This window comes from Mus caroli, chromosome 5 (genome assembly GCF_900094665.2).
Source record: "Mus caroli chromosome 5, CAROLI_EIJ_v1.1, whole genome shotgun sequence".
Classification (NCBI taxonomy): domain Eukaryota; kingdom Metazoa; phylum Chordata; class Mammalia; order Rodentia; family Muridae; genus Mus; species Mus caroli.
Window position 1 is genome coordinate 42,308,948 of NC_034574.1, and position 21,763 is coordinate 42,330,710.

The following is a 21,763-nucleotide window of genomic DNA, read 5'->3' on the forward strand; positions in this document are numbered from 1 at the left end:
TGATTTGTGATTTGGCAACATTCATTTTAAAAGTTTAAGAAAAACATATCCCACGAATCACAAACATTCCTAATAATTTTACCATAGGAGGTATTTATATACTATCAAGAGCAACTTGTAACCACACATGATAAAAAAAAAAAAAAAAAGAGTTCAAAGTTTCAGCTATAGTGCAAATTCTGGCATAAGGAAAGTGATGGGTCTTTCAGTCCTTGTAGAACAAGATTCGCCTGAGTGCTTTCTGGCATGCTCCAGATTCCCCTTGGTGCATTGTATGCATGATTTAAAAGAAGCTGTGTCAGCGCTGATTTATACATTGACAGCTAAGGATACAAAGATATGGGCAAACACACAGCTCACCCTTTTACAGATTAACCTGGAGACTGCATTAGGCAAATTTGATAGCATTAAAGGATTTTGCCAATTTGTCTGGAAACAATTTCTCTTTTGTAGCATGTCAAGGGTAACACTTCAGGCCACTGTACTAATTTAAATGGCTTTGATAAATTGTTCAAGAGGTTAGAGAATAGTAGTGTAGATGTATATTTAGCACTTTGAAATAAAAAGGCTATTAACTTAATTGTTAAATGAATTTAATCTTTAAAAATCAAAAGGGCTCAGGGATCTAAGTGTTTTCTTGGAGCCACAGCAGCCATATTATATCATGAGGATTTAAATGTCTTCCTGGAAAATGAAATTACACTTTTGTATTACTTCCTAATAAGTGGGGAAAGCTTTCAACTATTACAGTCGTAAGAGTCCTGGCTTGTATTGAGGGAAAGCTTAGACTTATAAATTCAGTGACACTATCATCCCTAAGATTGGCTTGCTTTTACCTGTATTGTATTATTTATGCAGCATCAACGTAGTAATGTCTATGTTGGTGTCCCTTGAAGACTTGTTTAAAATGAGGTGTGGGATTCAGGAACTATCTCCTACATATGTACTTTCCAAGGAAGTGAGCTAAAGAGGCCTCTCTGAGGGTCACCAGATGAAATCTCTGCACCCCAATTCAGTAGCCACATGATAGAACAAGCCGTTTTACAGAATGTTCAACCAGTTGTGTAAGAGCCATCCCCAAAAGTGAATTAGACCTCTTGGTGAAGTCTGGACTTGAGACAAGCATAAGATACATTTATATGACAATTACAATCTCACACTTTTATGTTCACATTCCCATATTCATCATAGAGGGCTAACATGTCACTTCTACCTCAAATGAAGCATTAAAATATGTTTTCTCTAGAACTGTTTCTCTAGCTGCATATGTAGCAGAGGATGGCGTAGTCGGCCATCAACTGGAGGAGAGGCCCTTGGTCTTGTGAAGATCATATGCTCCAGTACAGGGGAATGCCAGGGCCAGGTAGTGGGAGTGGGTGGGTTGGGGAGCAGGGCAGGAGGAGGGTATAGGGCCTTAAATGAAGAAAATATCTAATAAAAATATGTTTTCTCTACTGGAAAAATAATGTCTATAAGCCTCAAGATACCAGTGTCCAAACTGCTTGTTGGAAATAGGAGTTGAATGTAGATAGTATTTATTTCAAAAAAGAATTATTTTTTAAAATTATTCTCTCATATATTACATGACTACCAAAGTTTCTCCTCCCTCCATTCATTCCTCTTAGCCAGCAACTTCATTCTTCCCTGGATAAAAAGTAAAATTTTAACATGAACAATAAGATTTTTAATTTCAAACACAAACATCAGGGAAAAAATGACAACAACCAACTTTGAAACATCAGTTTTATTCCTTCTTCCACTGAATTTGTGTTCAGTGTTTAAAACACTGATGAAGAAATATTTGTATGAATTTTAGATAATTTAATATACTACAATGGCAGGTAAAATTATATTCATATGCTATATGCTGTTGCAATGAAATATTTATAGTTGATTTTTGTTATTATTTGGTGGTTAAAATTAGCATCAAATTTTTATTTAATACTTTTAATGAATTCATTCCTAATATTGAATAAATTATTTTTTTTTCGAGAATCACATTCTGAAAGTTGTTTAACTAAAAAACTTACAGGCTAACACTGCAAGGAATTCGTATGTAATAATTAATGTAAATTTAGAAAGTAGTGATGACCCGCACATAAAGACCTCAAGCTTGTAATGTGTGGCCTTGGTTGGACATAGTGGGAAGATGTGTACCACTGTTTCTTGCTTTCAGTTTGGAGTGCGTTAAGAAGCCTGCCTTTAAAAGATGAAAACCTGAAAGTAGGCTTACTCCTTCTTGCCAAGGATAGTGAAATTAACATGCAGCTGGGCTTCTCTGATAAATGGATTCAGTTAGGTCACTGAGGGGGTGCATGTGACATTAAGTGATTTACAGCCCTTTACCTTAATGAAATTGTTTCAGCAAGATGACGCTGAAAGCTCTTAATGGATAGCTTTTCTTGATGTAATGAAATTGCATTCCTATGGCATTTAATATAAGGTGCAGTTATTATTTACTGGAGCTTTCCAAGAGCTGCTATTTGCCCAGACAGTTCGGGAACAAAAAGAGATCTCAGTAGCTGCACAGAGAGGGCGGGATAGCTTGTGACAGTCTTTAGCAGATGAGTGTATGTGAGGGAGCATTTCAGGAAGTGTGGTCAGAGCTTCCGTGCCCCTTCCAAAGTCTTCAGGTCTCCTGCACTCTGCTTCTGCTCCTTCCTGTTCCATGGCGTCTATTTAATCTGTTTAACAGGCAACTGGATTACAACCAGATCAGCTGCATTGAAGATGGGGCGTTCAGAGCTCTACGAGATCTGGAAGTGCTGTGAGTACTGCTGATTTCTCTCACTCTTCCTGGGAGCTTCGTCTCTAGAAAGTGACAATGTGATGTCTTAGCTACCACCTCATAGTCTATCGTCAAACTCTTCTCCTACCAAGAAACTAGTTATTAAAAAACTTGTGAATACACAGGAGAGTGAAGATGTGTGTGGCAAAACCATGTATATAATTCTATGTAGACATTTTGTATTTAAGAACACTTGAAAGATCTGGGTTTTTGGTTTTGCTTTGTTTTTGCTTGTTTTTTGGTTTTTTGTTTGTTTGTTTTTTTAGAATATTTTCATAATTGGTAGTTCTTTCATAAGTTGCCAAATTTCTAAATAGTAAGATATATACTAATATAGTTTGTGGTTAGTATAAAAATGTGTTCTTATTTAATCATGCAATTTCTCATTTTTGTTTGTTTATTTTGAAATTGAGTTTTTAATTTGAATGAGCCACAGAAGAGATCCATGTCCAAGCCTTCACTTCTATTCTCCTTGAGTAAAAAAGATTTCTCTGTGCTTTATTCTCATCTATAACATAGTCAGAACCCTGGCATTGTGCTGAGTGTAAAGTGGTTTTGATTTTCTCATCAATTTGTTAAAAGTTGTACAGAAATTATCAAGTTCCCACCACTATAAAAAATGGGTAGTGTGGTTATTTAGAGATTTTGAGCCATTGAAAAAATATTATGAAGATGAACAATTTTTCAATAAAGGTAACTTATCTTAATAATATTTTATGTGATCAGTATTTGTATTATGAATTAAAGCACAGTTTCTACCTGCCTCCTGACCTGGGTTATATTAAAGAGTTGATAAAAATTAATCGCAAGTGTTTCTCATGTTCCATACATGGAAGTCATCTTTTTCTTTTGGAAAGACAGAGTGCTTACATACACTTTAGTTTAAAGCCACTTTTTAACCTGTGTGAAAGCAACTGTGCTGTCTATGTGAAGGGGTGGGGTCAGAGGAGATGAGAGAGTGTAGGAGAGGAAGAGCAAGTGTCAGCACCACACATAGAAACATTTTACATATATAGAATATAACTATGTATTATTTTAGAAAGACAGTCACTTTGCATATTGTTATTTTCATCTCAGTAGAATTCCCAAATATTGATGTTGGCAGAAAAACATTACTGTGCAACATGTTAAATAAAAATCTAAAATATTAGGAGGAGACTCCTAATTTCATCTTAACGAGATACCTAATGATTAGAGCCTATTTGCAGATAAAAATAATTAAAATTTTGAGTACAAGAAAATGTGGGTGTCTTTTAAAAATATTTAAATTTTTTACTGTAAAGTGATGTCATGAACGTAATCTTGTTATGCATGCTTTGAAGATAATATATTTAATCAATTTAAGCAATTTTCCGTAATATGGTTGGTAAAGGAAAATAAAACTTCCTGCAAGAGTTGACAGAATTCTGACCCTGTGGTATCTTATCTTTTGACCGTATGTGAAAAAATGGAACAATAACAACTTAACCTTCATGTGGGAGTCCAGATTCCCAGATTTTTTTATATGCATTTTAATTTTATTCCATGAGCATATTTGACTGTCTGATAATGTTGAGGCTAAACTAGAGAATATGTTGGAATCATGCTGATCACTGACAAAACATCTGCATGAAGATTTTTAGATAGTTTATAATGTCTGCAATGCCAAGAGAAAAGTCATAGCAGATGAGAGCAAAATCCGTTTATCGCTCATAGTAAGCTCTATCCTTGTGGAATTCTGGCGGTAGAACATAAAATTAACTACATATTTACTTACTATGAAGAGAAAATCTCAAAAGCATTGAAAATTAAATGTATCCATAGAAACTTTTTTTCCTTAATTGGACATTAGACACAGAAATGAAATGAAAATGCTAGTTTTACAGATTTTTCTTGCCTACAATATAGGCATAGTTCAATTAAATGGAAGCATAATGAGTCATGTCCATTAGGTCCCAGACTTTCTGCCAAGTCCTGTTCTAGCTTGGCACTAAGAAACAAGAGTAGCAAAACCAACCTCAAAGCCCTACCATACACTTCATCATTTTAAGGGGAACCTTTCATATTTTTGCATCAAGACATCTTTTTCTATTAAATATATTCCTGTAACAAAGAGCAACTTTGAAGTTGAAAAAATAAATTGGCGTATACAAAGAAGAACGCATTCATAAGGCATCTTCCCAAATCAAATTCCATCATACCTTGTACCCTCAAGGATTTTAGTTATGTTGAGTAAGCATAAATTTTGAGAGTGGAAAAACATGTCAGTTGAAATCAAGACCCTTTTGAAACTGACACAACTACAGAGATGAATCAGACAAGCAAAAGGTACTTAGTGTTGGTAAGGGCAAAAGAGTTTTTTTTTCCTTGAAATAGTCTGGGGTTATGTGAAAATGATGCTAGTCCAATTTAGCTGGGGAGGGCAGGAGAGAGATGTGAAAGCAGAGAGTTATTTGAGTGGATTGTCAGAATACTCAGGTTTCTGCCCATGCAAACGAGGTACAGAGAAAGTCCAGGTGGATGACATTTGATCCTCAGGAAGTGTTTGCACAGAGATCTTTAAGCTGAGCAGTCTGTGGAGATCAGACAAGTACCATAAATGAAATGAGTAGACAAAATGGAATGGGCAAAAAAAGAGACAAAACGAGAGCAGACATTCCCTTTTGCGGTCTCCAAGCACACTTGAGTATGTCTTTCTTTTACTCCTGAACACTTAATGTTTTCTCTAATCCCCATAGGGAACCTATACTATAATATGTTTAATAAAACCTCTATCTTTTGGGAAAAAAGCAGCCCGACAATGGAGGACAGTGAACTCTTTAGTAAACTAGAAATGATATTCTCTGTTGACATACCTAATGTTCAGTTGTTTGTTGCCCTGGTACTATGGAAAATGGCCAAACAATCTGACACTCTCGGGAACCTTGAAATGAAAATTATTATATTAATCTTCTTCCTATATATAAAAATACTACTAGTTAATTGTACTATTTTATTTTGTGATTCAAATGTATTTGAAGTAGTTGGCATACATTTGCAAACCATCTCTATGCAAACCAGCAATGACTGTGATTGATGGTCAGACGGTATTTTCTGGAGATCAGGAATTGACTTCTTGGTTAAGTTGGTCATATCATCCAAGGATCTAAAACACTGACTGACCCTCTTTGCTACCCGATTCTGAAATGTATTCGCAAATAGAATAACTATTCTATTCATGAAATAAAGTCAGATAAAAATAATACGAATGGGTATCTATAAGATAGATATATCTATAAATCCAACGTATCTATACGTATATCTATCTTATAGATATATCTATAAATCCAACGTATCTATATATACGTTGGATCCCTTGTCATGTGTTGTCTAAAATCTATTATTTTCTCATGTTCAAGCAAGATGAACTACTTGTCAAATGCCACAATGTATCCTGAGGTTTGAAGTAAAAAAAAAATTTTTTTCTCAAAGTGATTCACATTCGGTTAACTCTCTTCTCCATCTCCAAAATAATAACAAATCATTAAATTGACATTACTTATATTAAGGGAAAGTAGGAGCAATCTGGAACAAGCCAGAATTGTACCTTTTGAACAAAACTCCGTTGACTACCTATTTTTCTGACTCTTCTTCAAGACATGATGACTAAGATTGTAGACCAAAATAATTATGTGAAGTACAGCCTACCATGCTGTAACTAAAAGAGATGACATCAAAGTCTTTCTATGATGCCAGAGCAAGTCACTTCATCCTCAAATAATAAAAAAGCCAAATATAGATGCATGGTATTACAGCCAAACTTATGCAGTAGCCATTGTCCACAGTAACATGTAATTAAATTGTCCTCTGTAATAATGACTGTATGTTGCCAGTATGAAATTTCACCTGGAGGGTCTATCAGTATAAAATTCCATCGACACAAATTAAACAAAGATGCGTAAACTCCAGTTTTCTAACTGACTCTCCTCTGGTAAGCAGGCTTGCATGCAATAGTATCATATAGTAAAAATGTTCTTACCTAAGTTGTACATGTGTGGCAAGTGTTAAATGAAATCAAATGCATAGTAATGTGCTGAACTATGGAGGTTAGTCAACATTTTTTCTCTAAAATAGTGAATTCTCTATATCTCTATATTAAACTAGTTGTTTGCTTAAATGCAGTCATGAGTTTTTGATGCTAATATAAAATGATCATTTTCTTCCCATATCTAACTAAAATTTTTAACTTTTTTCTATTCTACAGCACTCTGAACAATAACAATATTACTAGACTTTCAGTGGCAAGTTTCAACCATATGCCTAAACTTAGGACATTGTAAGTAGTCAACATGTAACGAAAGATGGTTTAATTAATTATGGCTGTTCCTTCAGTACAACTTTTATTGAGTAGACTATAGGACCACTAGTTCATTATTGCACAGGCAAGGAAAACACAACTTGAGAAGTCAAAAAAATGCTATTTTAGCAAATGCACTGATACTCTGAAAACTTGAAGACTTCCTCATAAATGATATGCATTGCATAAAGTCTGGAGGAAAATAAAACATTTACTTTGAGCTATTGTAGAGGTCACATTTCATTAAGAAGTGGAAGACTCCTTGATTGGCTGTCAGAAATGATAAATGGGAAATCTTTATGATTTTATTACTGTATTAGAAGCAGACCTAATACAGCTAAATTGTGCTCCAGTGTTCTCTGTAATGTAAAGTCGGGGCATCACCCACTGCTGCTTGCATAATTAAAGCTGCGTCAGCATTTATATTTAAAAATATCTTCCCAGGGTTACACACAGTCATTAAGACTTTTGGGTGAAATAGTGTATGAGCTACAGCTATTCTTCTCTCTCTCTGGGAAAAATTAATCATAAAATCCCAATGTGTAAATATCGGATTTTTGTATTTTAAGACCTGGATCTCTGATGAACTGGATCTCAAAGTCACTGAAACCTAAGAAGTGATTACTCGAAACTCAGGAATAAAATCTAAGACCTGGGCTTTGGATGGGGAAATGTAATTTTTTAATCAGTTAAGACTCTTTTGATTATGTTTTCAAAATATTTCTCATTTTCAATAGTACATAACCAAGGCTGGCCTGGGAGTGCTCAGATGTCATCCAATCATCTGAGTGATGAGCTAGGAAGTTTGGGTAGTCAGGGCTGAACTCTGCTACCTAGTGAGGTCAAAGCACAGTGGATTGCAAGAGATTCTCTCATACAAATAAATAGAATACATGAATAAATAAGTATTCAAGCAGCATTTTAATTGAAAGCAGTCATTTTATTTCTTCTTTTATTATTATTTCTTAAATACACATTGAGCTGTGTGTGATAGCACCGACCTTCAATCCAATGCTAAGGTAGCAGCAGCAGGTATAGTATGAGTTGAAAGCCAGTCTTTCATCTCCATAGTAAATTCAAAGCTAAACAGGGATGCACAGTGAGACCTTACCTTAAGAAAAACAAAAATAGGACATTGAATTATGAACATTTTAGCACCTTGACAATACTAATTTAATAACCATATTCTATTTCCCTATGAGAATGAGAATAATTAATAGCCTTATTTATTTCAACCATATTTGACAACATCAGTTTTTCTATTAACTTGATATAACGCATGTGAAAAAAAAAATCATGCTTTTAATCCCCGAAAACAATAAATCTACTGAAAGTCTAAAGCAATCTATTACTGCATTGTAGTGTCCTTACCAGTGGGTAGCCATATGCTAGCTTGTCTTCCAGGTAAACTTTAACATGCTTATGTTAAAATGGTAAAATGAGTCTATTCCTCCCTCCATATTTGGTGTGGATGTGGTAACAGACTGTGCTTAGATGCATATATCTGGAAAATGGGTTTGGAGGAGAGACCAGAGGTTACCAGTGTCAGTGTTTCAGATTCTCAGTAGGCTGAGGAGCTGCTCACACACCTTTCCCAAGAGCTAGTATATGACCTTAGTGTACTTCTTATAGTTTTGCTGCAAAGCAGCTTGGTTCTTGTTTACAGACTCAAGGAGAATAAAGCCATCAGGTTCCCTTTTGGTTAACTCATTTTTATCTATGGCTTTATTGGTACTTAAAAATTCCATTTTTTATGCTCTGATTGTCTTTCTAGTCTGAGTTCTATATTTTACGATCCATTATCATTATTGGGTTAGAATTGAACACATCAGCTAAAAGGGGCTAAAATGGTTTCACTGTGTCATAGACAATTCTAGAAATGATGCTTTGATTTATAGCATTAGATGCCCCATTCTTTAGTATAAGCAAACATAAAAGCCAGTTTAAAGTCATTTACCTAATTTAGTGGATACATTTGCATGATATTTTATTAATGGAGACATACTATTGGCAATTTGGAAAAAAATCCATCATCTCGCCCAGACCCTTGCAATATAAAGGAGACCTATTTAACCCCTTCCCTCCCAAAACTGATGCCTTTGAATTTTACTCTTTGCTCTTGGAAGCCAGATCCTAAGAGAAAAATACAGCTTATTCTTTCCCTAAGAGAAGGAAAGAGAGAAAAATACAGAAACAGGGAGGGAGACAGAGAGAGGGAGTTGGAGAGACAGAGTCAGAGACATAGGGAAGGAAGGAGGGAGGCAGGGGTGGGGCATAGAAAAAGTAAGGGAGGAAGGGAGGGAAGAAATTAGAAGAGATATGTTTAAGATGCTGTCTTATATGGAATTATTTTATCTTATTTAACAAAATAGTGCTATGATAAAAAGACTTTATAAGCCATTGCCATAGAAACTAATAATAGTAGGACTTTGCTAATAATTGGGCTGTAAGTCTCCATGCCTCTTTATGTCCACAGCTCTGAACATTATGTTGGGGCTACAGAATAATTTTCCTTGTGTTGTTTGGATGGTTGGTTGGTTGATTGGTTTGGTTTGGTTATTATTTTGTTGTTTATTTGTTTTGGTTTTAGGAGTATTGTTGTTGTTTTTGTTGTTGTTGTTGTTTGAATTAATATAGACAAAATAAAATTACATGGTCCCAGTGCTGTTGTTTGCTTATCTCAGTAAAGGAATTGACTCATGTTTGTGAACCAATTAATTATCTGAAAAATAACTTCATAGCCATTCCCTAAGATGTGTCTGTGTTGTGTTGATTAAAAAGAAAAATGATATTTTAATGACAAAATTTGAATTAACTGTCTCCTATTTTCTTGCTTTGAACTTCTTCCTCTCCTTTAGTCGACTCCACTCGAACAACTTGTACTGCGACTGCCACCTAGCCTGGCTCTCAGACTGGCTTCGCCAAAGGCCACGGGTGGGCTTGTACACTCAGTGTATGGGCCCATCCCACCTGAGGGGCCACAATGTAGCAGAGGTTCAAAAACGAGAGTTTGTCTGCAGTGGTAAGATCAGTGAGGTTACAGTATTGTTTGTACACTATTGTGTGAGGTGCGAGAAATTCAAACGTTCACGATACAGATGTGCTTTCCAGTGAGTCATCCTCACTCATTGCCATGGAGACCCTCTTTCTCACTGACAATAGTAGATTCTAGGGTATATGTACCTTGGGCAATTATCTGGTCACTTGGATGTAAAACATTTCCATTTTCATCCCATGGGAATATTAGAAATTCCTAGATTATAGCAATGCTTGTGAATTACTATTTTCCCTTTTATTAATGATTATTATCTACTTTTAAACTAACTAAAGAAAATGAATAGAAAATCCCCAGATACTTACTCAAAAATTCAGTATAACTTAATTCTAATTATAAAATGTTGGGAAACACTTTAGAGATACATGCTTCTAATGACTGAATTGAATATATATATATATATATATATATATATATATATATATATCCAAGTACCAAATGTCTCCAAGCCAAACTTATCAGTAGCTAACATTTGCTCTTTTCTGTTTGTCTAAATAGTATTAATCTAAATATTTTACATATAGCTGCCTTATTACAAGACTTTTGAAAGAACTACATGAACAATATCAATTAATCTCTATATTGGAGATTAAAATATGGGAAAATAGGAAGGTTTTTGAATTTCATATGATTAAGTTAAAGGATCTCAACATATATTGTCTGGATATGCATACATATGTATATACATATATACACAAATATATTATATAAACATATATGGTTACATCCTTATGAATATATGGCTAGAAACATAAATTTTTCATGGTGTTGGGGATCAAACCCAGGCCCTCATTTGTCTTGGCAAGAGTTTGTCCATTGTATTGCATCACCAGGTCTCACACAAAGTTTGAAATAACTGTATAATTGGCTTTTCATATTTATGGATTACACAGATATTCTTCAACCAACAAAACATTTATAGAATTAAGGATCAGCACAAAAAATTCACCATCATCTTCTTGTCTTTTGTCTGTAAGGGGCACAATAATATATAAATATTTGTACATCATTTAAATTCTCTGTTATAAGTAATCAAAATCTTGGCATTATAGGGTTGACTTGCTTATGCTATATCCAAATGAAGTCCCCTTTTATCTAAGATGCTTGTAAGCCCCTGACTCTGTTGTCTATTGAAGTCTTATTCTCCTTACTCATGTTTACCAAGGGAGGAAACCCAGGCATCAAAAAACGGTTAAAAAGATTAAATGACTGAGGAAAATTCCGAGCTCAGCCTTGAACTTTTAAAGCTGTCTTCCCGTGTTTATCTGCATCTGCCCTACTTTTTAATTTAGCTCGGATTTTCCTATAATGCTATCAAACGTTCTCAGTATGTCTGATTGCTAACAGTTCTCTACTAACCTCTGTCTTTCTCTTTTTGCTCTTTCCTTGCTGCCTTCCAGATGAGGAAGAAGGCAAGTTAACTGTGTGTGTGTGTGTGTGTGTGTGTGTGTGTTTGTGTGTGTTTGTGTTATGCCCCTCCCCATATGTTTTAGACTTAGAATATTGTTGTAGTTTGAGAATTTATGTGAAGGGATAGGTTTAGCAGCTAGCCCATTGTCTCTTCCTGGCACTTTTCTCCCCCTGGGATAAACCCTTTCCAAAAGATCCCAGAGGGTTTTCATGATTTTCTCCAGAAACCACGGATAAGCAGGTGCCTGTTTGATGCAGCCTGGCTGATGATGTTCTGGTTTTCATTAGTCAGGTCATGAAATCTGATTTCAGAACACTTTTTTTTCCAAATACTGAATAGAGAAATTACACAACTGCAGGTGACTGATTATAGCAAAAGGATCGACCAGAGGAAGCCCTGAAAAGAATCATTTGGATGAACAATTACAGAATGATATCTCAAAAATTACTAAAATAACTTCAAAGAAAAGAGCAATTTTGAGTCTATACAGACACCAAAGTTTTATTATGTAGTTTTCTCCTGCATTTGTTGGCATGGGATAATTTAATTTGGTCAATGGTTATGTCAACCAAGATGGAAGTCTTCTGATTTTTTTTTTTTAGAGACAAGTAAATTATACTGCAAGCTCCATTAATCTTATCAGAAATAATTTAAATTATTTTGCAGTAGCTACTTATTTTGAAACTAGAATTCAGGTCTTGGATCTAAGTTTAGTTTTACTAATATTTTTCAAGTTCTAGAAGTCTTACAATTTGGGGCTGGAGAGATGCCTCATTTTTAAGACCACTGACTGCTCTTCCAGAGGTCCTGAGTTCAATTCTCAGCAATCACACAGTGGCTCACAATCATCTGTAATGGGATATTATTCACTCTTGTTTGTCTGAAGACAGCTGCAGTGTATGCCTATGTATAAAATAAATAATTCATTTTAAAAGAAAAAGAAAAATCTTACAATTTTATGGCAATTTATTAAACCTCAAGAGACAAATACACTACATCTCAAGATATAAATGCATATATTCCACAAATATTATGGATGCTTATTTAATGAATAAGTGTGAGAGAATTTGAATTGTGTCTCCTGCTTTCTTAGCTGAGTACAGTCTGCATGTTTCTCATGTCTGTTGTGAAATTCAAGAGAAAAATCTAACTGCCATTGATTTCTTCTCTCTATCTTTCTCTCTCTTTTTATCCTTTAGGTCACCAGTCATTCATGGCTCCCTCCTGCAGTGTGCTACACTGCCCCGCTGCTTGTACCTGTAGCAACAACATTGTAGACTGCCGAGGGAAAGGTCTCACTGAGATCCCCACAAATCTGCCTGAGACCATCACAGAAATGTATGTGCCCTGGATTTTCTAATTCTCCTTCCACCTCCTTACTAATCCAACCCATGACATTCTCTCAGGAAATGTGAGTTGATAAAAAGGCAACTCTGCCTAGTGGCCTTAGGCAAATGAGTTTTCTGAAGAGTATGGATGTGGGTCCTTTCTCTGTTCTGCTAAGTAATTAGTAGAAATTTTAAGACCCACAAATGGAAAAAAAAAAACATGAAACTGGTAATATTTGTTTGTCTATTTCTGGCTTATTGATTTTATGTGTTATTTCCAGTTACATTCATTTTCCAAAAAATGACATTATGTCTCTCTCATTTAGAGATGAATAAAATTCCATTGTGTTTACATGCAGACCACATTTTCTTTATTCATTCATTTGCTGACAGACACCTCAGCTGATTGCATAATGTAGCTACTAATACTCATGCTGCAATAAATAGATCTTTTTTTACTGATGTCAGCTCATGGTTTTTATAAACCAAAAACAGTATATTGACCTATCCAGACACAAACTTATATTAAGTATATGAAAACACCATAAATTTTCCAGAGATTTGCTTTAACTTTCATTAAAGACTAGTGACTTGATATAGTGTTAATACCTATGAAATGAGGAATCAAATGTCCATTGTTATGAGCTGAACACATATAGCTGAAGGCACTACTGAGAGCAGGTGGGAGAGGCCTAGATAAAGTGAATGTGTAGGTAGAGTTGGTGTATTTTGATTAGCCTCTCAGGTTTTCCTGGTCATTTACAGACTCTGACTTCCTGACCAAATACCTTCCCTCATATGGTGTCATCCTTTTGAGAATTGAGGAGGGCTGTCAGTTTGTAAATGAGATCTATAGAACTATATACACTAAGAATAATGAAGTCATTTCATAAATGATAGCTCTATCATTGAGGTACAAAGTACAAACATAGCCCCTGAGCTAGAACTGGTAAGGAGGTGGTAAATGGAAAGGGGAAATCTCAGTTAATAAAACATTGTGAACATTGACAACAAAGATATGCAGATTATGTAGGCCTGGTGGTTGGAGGACATATCATAGCATAGAGAGTGAAAAAAGAGATTATTGAAATATGGGTCAGCAAAACTTCATAGAGTGTATCAACACTATAAAAATCTTGGGCTTTATTAGAATGCATACAAGACACAGGTGTTTTTAATTGAATCTTCCAAAATCTTACAGTCTTGGGTCTGTATCCCAGTGGGTTTTCAAAGGCAGAGATTCCCCAAGAACCCGTTACATTTGTCTTTGGGGATGTTAGAAGAACAGAAAATATTGTCTAATAATGAGAAGAGGTCATGGAAACAGACGATAGGCCATAGAGATTCTTTCTTAGTAGGGATTTGTACTGGCAAGGATTTACTTGAGAAAGCAGCAGATATTGTGCCACTTTTCTGAACAGCCTGTGCAGGGACTTTTATTCTTTCACTGCAAAGAAGAAGTGACAAAAGCAAAATAATTTCGACTACAACATAATGCAGATTATATCAACATTTCAGCAGTAAAATAATTTACTTGAGTCAAAGATTTTGAAGTACCTGACTCAACAAGATCTATATTGAGGGTAAATGCATCAAGTAACCAATGAGAAGAAGGGAAGAGAGGAGAGAACCTGAGCAGAAGGCTATGAGAGTGAAAACAAGAAGGAGTCGGCAGGCAAAACCATTTGCTCAGGCAGGTGTGGCTGCCTGGGAGATAGGTGATGTCTAGACACAGTCCAGAATTTCAACCATTCCTATGAAAGGATGCGATTTTGTCAGTCATGTTTACAAAAGACAACTGTCAGTGTTACAAATGGGAATACTCAGACTTAGAAAGGAACAGCAAAATGAGTTTGTCTGAGGAAGAACACATACGCGCACGTGTGTGTGTGTGTGTATGTGTGTGTGTGTGTGTGTGTGTGTGTTTAAAAATTAAAAACCAAAAATCTACAATAATTATTAAATTAGAATGAAACAATATTCTTGAGAAAAAAAAGTTGAATAAAACATATGTAAAAAACAAGAATTAAAGAAGGAATATTTCACACAGGAAGAATGCAGTCATATCTGCTCATAGCAGAGAGGGACAGACAGCTGCCCTAGAGGAGAAAGCTAGAGGCAAAAATATATCAAAAGTAATACAGCTGTGTGAGGCACTTTAAGTGGTTTTTTCTATGTAATCTTTTTATTTTTCATTTTATCACTGTGTCGCTCCCTTGCCTGCTCTATAGACTTCACATAATGGTGGAGTTTAGTAGCATGGAAGTTATACTAAATAATACGTCCCATTGGGTTTGCCTATATTGAAGACATGGTTTGTCATACCATGGTACAATAAGTTAAATTTATAAGTAGGAATAAAGGCATTTGTCAGGGTCTAGGTGAACTTTATTTCCCTGATTATTGCATTGTTATTCAGTGGGAACAGAATACTTTCAGAGCTACAACATAGTAGCTTAGTGACTCATTTTTATCTTTCAAAAATAAAAAAAATTCATTAAGGGATAAAATGTAGACATAGTGCCAAATAAAACACTGTTTTTAATTTTTAGAGATTACTGAAAATAAAAGAAACCTCTCATCGGTCAAATATTTGAAATCCAGGTTTATTATGAGTTATCTGTGCACTACCTTTATTTCAGATTGACATATTTCAATAATGTAATACATGTTTATTATAATAAACTTCATAATTCATAATTGTAATAAACAGCGAGTACCTAGGTTACTAAGTATTTTCTTTGTTCTGCCTTTTTTTTGTGCAAATACAAATTCATGCTTTGATGTTTTACACAACATTTATTTGTGAAGATATAAAAGAAGATATTCTTAATAAGTCAAAGTAACAAATCATTTAGAGAAGAAAAAAGTAGTAATAGATTAACATCTATTTAAACTCTTCAGTGCAGAATGCTTGTACACATAACATATAATTTGATTTTTTTTCATTGACACATGATAATTTTTATTAAATTAAATAAAAGAGGAATAATACTTTAGGGACATGTACAGATAAACCTCCGGGTCTAGGGCAGGGAGGACTCTTCCCAGGAAACCTGATCACACAATGATTTAACATGGCAAATGATGTCTGCTTCCTTTTATGGGCCGGGTTTTGACTCTACCTACTGATCAAATTTTAATTCATGAGTTTTTTGTTTTTGTTTTTTTCTTTATTGACATTAGATTGTTTGGACTTTTGAGTTTCAAATGATATGTTTTAATCACATTAACCTCCCTACCCATAATTCTTCTCAGATCCATCCACCACTTGTGGCTTTATTTTTTTTTTAAACCACCAAGACCAATCTGTCCTATACAAATGTTCTTGGATATGCAGTCTTCTACTGAACAATAGTCAACTTGTTAGGGGCTACAGCATTAAAGAAAACAGTCTTTCTCCTTCTCAGCAGCTAAATAAGAGCTTTCATTTACTCTGCCATTAAGACTAACACTAACAAATAGAAACCCATGGAACTAAACTATTTTTATACAGTAGAAAACATCATCCCTTAAGTAAAGAGGAAGAATGGGAAAAATCTTTAGCATCTGTGTGTATTTCTAGATTTTAAACATCTTTCTCTAAGAATGAGTTATATGAAGACAAGAACAAATTTTATTCAGACCGCCAAAGAGTAGCCAGTAACAAATCTAATACTATGGCACACTAAGGCACTTAATAAGTAGTTGATAAATAGCTATAGGAAATGAATCTGTACACAATTCAGAAATCAATAAAGTACTTATTACTGAGTTATCTATGAGAGAACTGGGTTTTTTTTTTTTACCATGACAAATAAATAGAACAAATAGAACTCTAAAGTGGAGTCAACCTTTCCTTGTTTGACAAGATTTCTTATAGACATAAAATCCATAAAAACTTAAATAAATAAATTTACTTTAATAAAAAGTTTAATAACATAAGCTAAAATAGACTAGATAGCTGGAAGAATTCACCTGTGAAATTTCCTTTTTCCATTTACTGCTTTGAAGTTCTTTCTGTTATAGCTCCTTTTCTTGCATTCTTTGATGACAGACCCAATATGTTGTAATTACTCTTCTTGAGAGATGGGTGAATTCACCACCTTAAATATGATGTATGGACACCTTTCTTTGAAGTCATATTTCTTCTCTAATGCACGGCATAGACATTTAATCTCTTAGACTGCCAATTTAATTTTGTGAGATCTAAAAAAAAACTGAAAAAATGAGAAAAGTAAGGACTCTTACTAGAAAAATTTAACCATGAAACAGGTCACATAGATTTAATTTTAAACTTACCTAAGTGTAAAGCTCACTGTCACTTCTTATAAAGCTGAGAGAGAGAGAGAGAGAGAGAGAGAGAGAGAGAGAGAGAGGCACAGCCTTGGCTTGTTAAGATATTGTCAAAAAGAAACCTGGACAGCCAGGAAGAGAAAGTGGCAAATACTGAGAAAAAAATGACAACAGAGGTAATAGAAACTTCCAGATAAAGAGGTCATAGAAATCAGGGGGCAGGAGAGTTTTTAAGATATGGAAATATAGAGAATGAAGCCTCCTTCATGTTAGTTTGTGTCCATAAACTCTGCTAAGGTCATCTTTTTCCGTTCAATTTCATTTGCTTTGTAACATATTTTAGTGTAGACAAGGCTCACTCTCTTGTTCAGGATGTCCTCAAACATTTACTCCTCTTGCCTCTCCTTCTGAGTAACTAGGATTTTATAAATACACACACACACACACACACACACACACATGGAGAAAGAGAGACTCTTGTCTCATTCAAATATATCTGATCCAGTTTCCCCTCACTCCACTCCTCCTAATTCCCCAGAAGCTCACCACTGCCCCAGGTCCAATACCCCTCCATTTTCTTTTCAAAGAAAAGGAGGTATCCAAGAGAGGAAAGCCAAGCAGGACAAAACAAGATCAAATAAGGCAAGGCAAAAGACCTCTTATTGAGGTGAATAGCACAAACCAATAGGAGGAAAAGTCTCAAGATCAGGCAAAAGAGTCAGAGATACACCAGCTCCTGTTATTAGGAGCAACAAAAATATCAAGCTAACAGCCATAGCATATACACAGAGGACCTGGTGCAGAGCCATGCAGGCCCTCTGCTCGTCACTTCAAGCCTATGTGAATCCTGCTTAGTCGATTCAGTGGGTTGTGTTCTCCTTTTGCCCTCCATCCCCTCTGACCCTTGCAGTCTTTCCTCCCTATCTTCTGTTGGGTTCCCAGTCTTGGGAGGGACCCAGTAGAGACCTTCAATTTAAACTCCCTCTGTATAATGTCTGTTGATGGGTCCTTGCACCCGCAACCATCTGCTGCTGGATGAAGGGTCTCTAATAAAAACTGGACATGCAGCAATTTATGAGTATAGCAGAATTTCACTGGGAACCCTTTCATTGATGTTTGTTTGGTTGGTTGGTTTTTTGTTTGTTTGTTTTGACAGTCATGTTTGGTTCTACTCTAGGTCTCTATAGTATCCAAATCTGGTTCCTGGCCATTCACACAGTGACTGGTATGGGATCACTCTTGTTAGATGGGCCTCAAGTTAAAAGAGGCATTGGTTGTCCACACCCAGCAGTTCTATGCACATCTTACAGGCAGGACCAATTGTCAAAGTTTTTGTGGCTGAGCTGGTATCTCAGTTCCTCTTTCCATAGCCTGCAGAGCATCATATCATGCTAAAAAGACTAGGAGGTAGGGTGAAAGCTCATAGACAGCACCAGTTCTACTTGTCTGTGTTCAAGAGCTGAGTAGACTTTGTCCTCAGCAATATGTCCCTACCATCAATTTTCCAAGAGTGACTTTCTCTCTTAGCATCAGTCTAGTTTGTTTAGGGATCTCCAGAGGAGTTCCTCAGCCAACAACTCAGATGATATAAAGCCAGCCCCACCATGGGAAGCCTTGTCTGACTACAAAAGATGGTCAGTTCAGACACTTTGTTCTCCATTAATAGTAGTCCTCACTGGGATCATGCTCATAGAGTCCAGAAAGTTTCCATACCGTTCCCTAAAGTAGCCCCTCAATACCCCCTCAATTCTAGCAGTCTCTCCTTTCACTCTATCCCTCCATCCTCCCAACCTATGCCTGATCCCACTTGCTCCTCTCCTTCTCCATTTCACCCAAAGAATCTATTCTACTCCCTCTTTCTCAGGGTGATGCATTCTCCCCTCTCCCTGTGTTTACTTAACCTCTCTGGTCCTATGGATTTTACCTTAGTTTTCATTTATTTAATAGCTAATGTCCACTTTTAAGTGAATACAAACCATATGTATCTTTTGGGGTCTGGATGACTTTTCTCTAGTTCTATCCATTCGTCTGCAAATTTCATGACATCATTTTTATAACACCTAAGTAATATGCCATTGTGTAAATGGACCACATTGTTTTATCCATTCTTCAGGTGAGGGGCATCTAGATTGTGTCCAGTTTATGGCTATTATTCATAAAGTGCAATGAACATAGCTGAGCAAGTGATCTTGTAGGATATAGTGCCAGGATTAGTATTGCTTTCAACATAGGCCAATTCACAAATTTCTGAGGAACCACTATACTGATTTTCATAGTGGCTGTACAAATTCTCACTCCCAGTGGAGGATTGTATCCCTTGTTCCAGATCTTTACCAGTGTGTGCTGTTATCTTTCTTATAGGCACAAACCATTGTCTGTTGCTTTGTGACATATTCTCCTATCACCTGAACTTTATGTCTACTTGCACCAAACGGTTTAGCTTATTGTAACTGATGGCAAGCTATCCTGTTAGCAAGCCTGACAATAAGAGTCATATCTCTCTGTCCTGCCGTTACTGTCTCAATATTTAACCTAGTAACAATAGGAAGAAGGACCATATTGGAGCTGCCAACCCTACCTAGGGAATCATGGTTTGGGCATGCAATGTGGAAAGCTTCCTAGATACCATTTTTAGAGCAAAAGTAATGACAATATAGAGCAGTGAAGAGAGGCTTATAGTTCAGAAATACAATTTTAGAAGTAAAATGAAATCCACAGTAAAGGAAAACCTGTTGCTGGTGTGGAGTCTTCTTGGAAGTTGGCTGCTTTGAGCTTTCCTGTTGCAAACTTTATTTTCGATGAAGGTCAAAGCCTCAGGCAAGTTGATATGGGATTCTGTTTCTGGAAGATTATTAATACCAAATTTATTCTTGGCATATCCCAACTAAGAAGTAACTTCTTAGGTAGCATTTTGAGGTATTCTTCTTTTCAATGCAATGTGAAAGGCTACTGTGGCATAAAAGTCCATACTCTTCAGTTCTGTTCCAAATGGTGGTGTCCCGACTAGTGTTTTCAAGCCATTCTACAGACGATCTAAACAATTTAGAAGATGCTTCTTGAGAAAATGGGTTAAAATGAATTGGCTTTTCCAGCCTGGGACGGGTCTTCTGAGTGTGGCTTCAGGGTTTCCAGTAATGGACTGCAGCTGGCATAAAATGTATTTCTGGACATGCTGGCATGCCGGGTGAAATGTAAAGGAATTGCACTTGGTGGTCAGTCATTATGCTGCTCTTCTTAGTCCAGAAAAAGAGAAGGCTCTTGCACTTGAGGATTAATAAGTTCACTGTACTTCTCCTGTGTTCTTTGCACACATGAAGAAATGAAAGGAGACATAGTATGGAATGTGAATACTTGTCTATAGTCTGTATTTACATGCTGAGACAACTTGAAATTGCTTGTTTCTCCATCATTGTTCAGAAACTTCTCTAATGATCAGGTGGCTTGTCCTTTTCAATGCTGTTTATACATTTGCGTCATCCAATATTTTTATTTATTTAATTGCATTCAATAGTACTCATTTAATATTGAGACAAGTTACTTAAAATTCTTTTAATATTTTACATGAAGCATTACAAAATGGAAATTTCTTCAACTTGTGTGCAGTTCATCCTGCATTAAGTGATTTTTAAATATTACGTGAGCTTTGTAGCTTATGCTTATAATCTTAGCAATAGTCTGAGAAAGGAACTGTCCTGTGAGTTTGAGTCCAGCTTGAACTATAGTGAGTTAAGTCCAGATTAAGCTAGACCAATAAGGCTCTCTCAAAATAAATAAATAATTTTAAAAAAAATATAGAAATATTCAAGAAATTCAGGATAAAGTTTATTTAGATATTACTTAATGATATCTCAATAGATTATCTATCACCTTTATAATTAGTTTATTTTATTCTAATTATGACATTTAAAATATATCTTAAAAATTAAAAAATATGCAATATTAAATTTCTCATGAAATATACAGAATAATTTATATTTATGCTTTAGAGAGTAAGGAGAAAATAGCTAATGAAGACAAATGATGCTACATTTAATGTAATTTGTCAGGAAGTGAATGAATAGCATACAATTTCACTTATATTCATTTAATAAAAGATTTACTTTTATTTATGTCTATTTCTGCATCTTTCTGAGTGTATACTACATGAACATAGGCCACCATGGAGTACAGCAAAGGCCTTATGTAGTTACAAGTGGTTTGTACTGCCTAAAGTAGGCATCAGGAACCAAACTCTGGTTTGGTTAATTTTAAATAACTTCATAATTTGAAAGAGAACTTATTTTCACTATGTTGTTATTTTCCTGTGATTGGAGAAAATATTATAGAATTAAAGATTAAGGTTACTTTACTTTAGTTCATAGTATTAACAACCACTTCATAGAAACGAGAGACATAGGCTTCTGAATATGTTTATTATTTTATATCTACACACAGGATCAAGTAGCCTGTATCATGTTTTGGCTTTAAATTTTATATTATAATTTTATATTCTTTGAGTGAGCCAATAGAGAAACAGCACTAATGTCTATGCTATGTATATATAATACAACACTTTTAAAAGTAATTTTCTATAACAGTTACAATATTAGTA

The 21,763-nt window shown here is 35.3% G+C and overlaps 1 protein-coding gene across 4 annotated transcripts in view; it reads left to right on the forward strand.

Moving 5' to 3' along the window:
- Positions 1 to 21,763, forward strand: part of Slit2 (slit guidance ligand 2) — a 325,678-nt gene that overhangs the window by 197,785 nt on the left and 106,130 nt on the right. For 2 of the 4 annotated variants that reach the window (XM_021161790.2, XM_021161792.2), the window contains exons 6-10: positions 2,696 to 2,767; positions 7,011 to 7,082; positions 9,962 to 10,125; positions 11,559 to 11,570; positions 12,769 to 12,907. In XM_021161790.2, the coding sequence (XP_021017449.1) occupies positions 2,696 to 2,767; positions 7,011 to 7,082; positions 9,962 to 10,125; positions 11,559 to 11,570; positions 12,769 to 12,907 (459 nt within the window). The remainder of the gene's footprint in view (positions 1 to 2,695; positions 2,768 to 7,010; positions 7,083 to 9,961; positions 10,126 to 11,558; positions 11,571 to 12,768; positions 12,908 to 21,763) is intronic. The other 2 variants (XM_021161791.2, XM_021161793.2) reach the window with 1 other exon arrangement.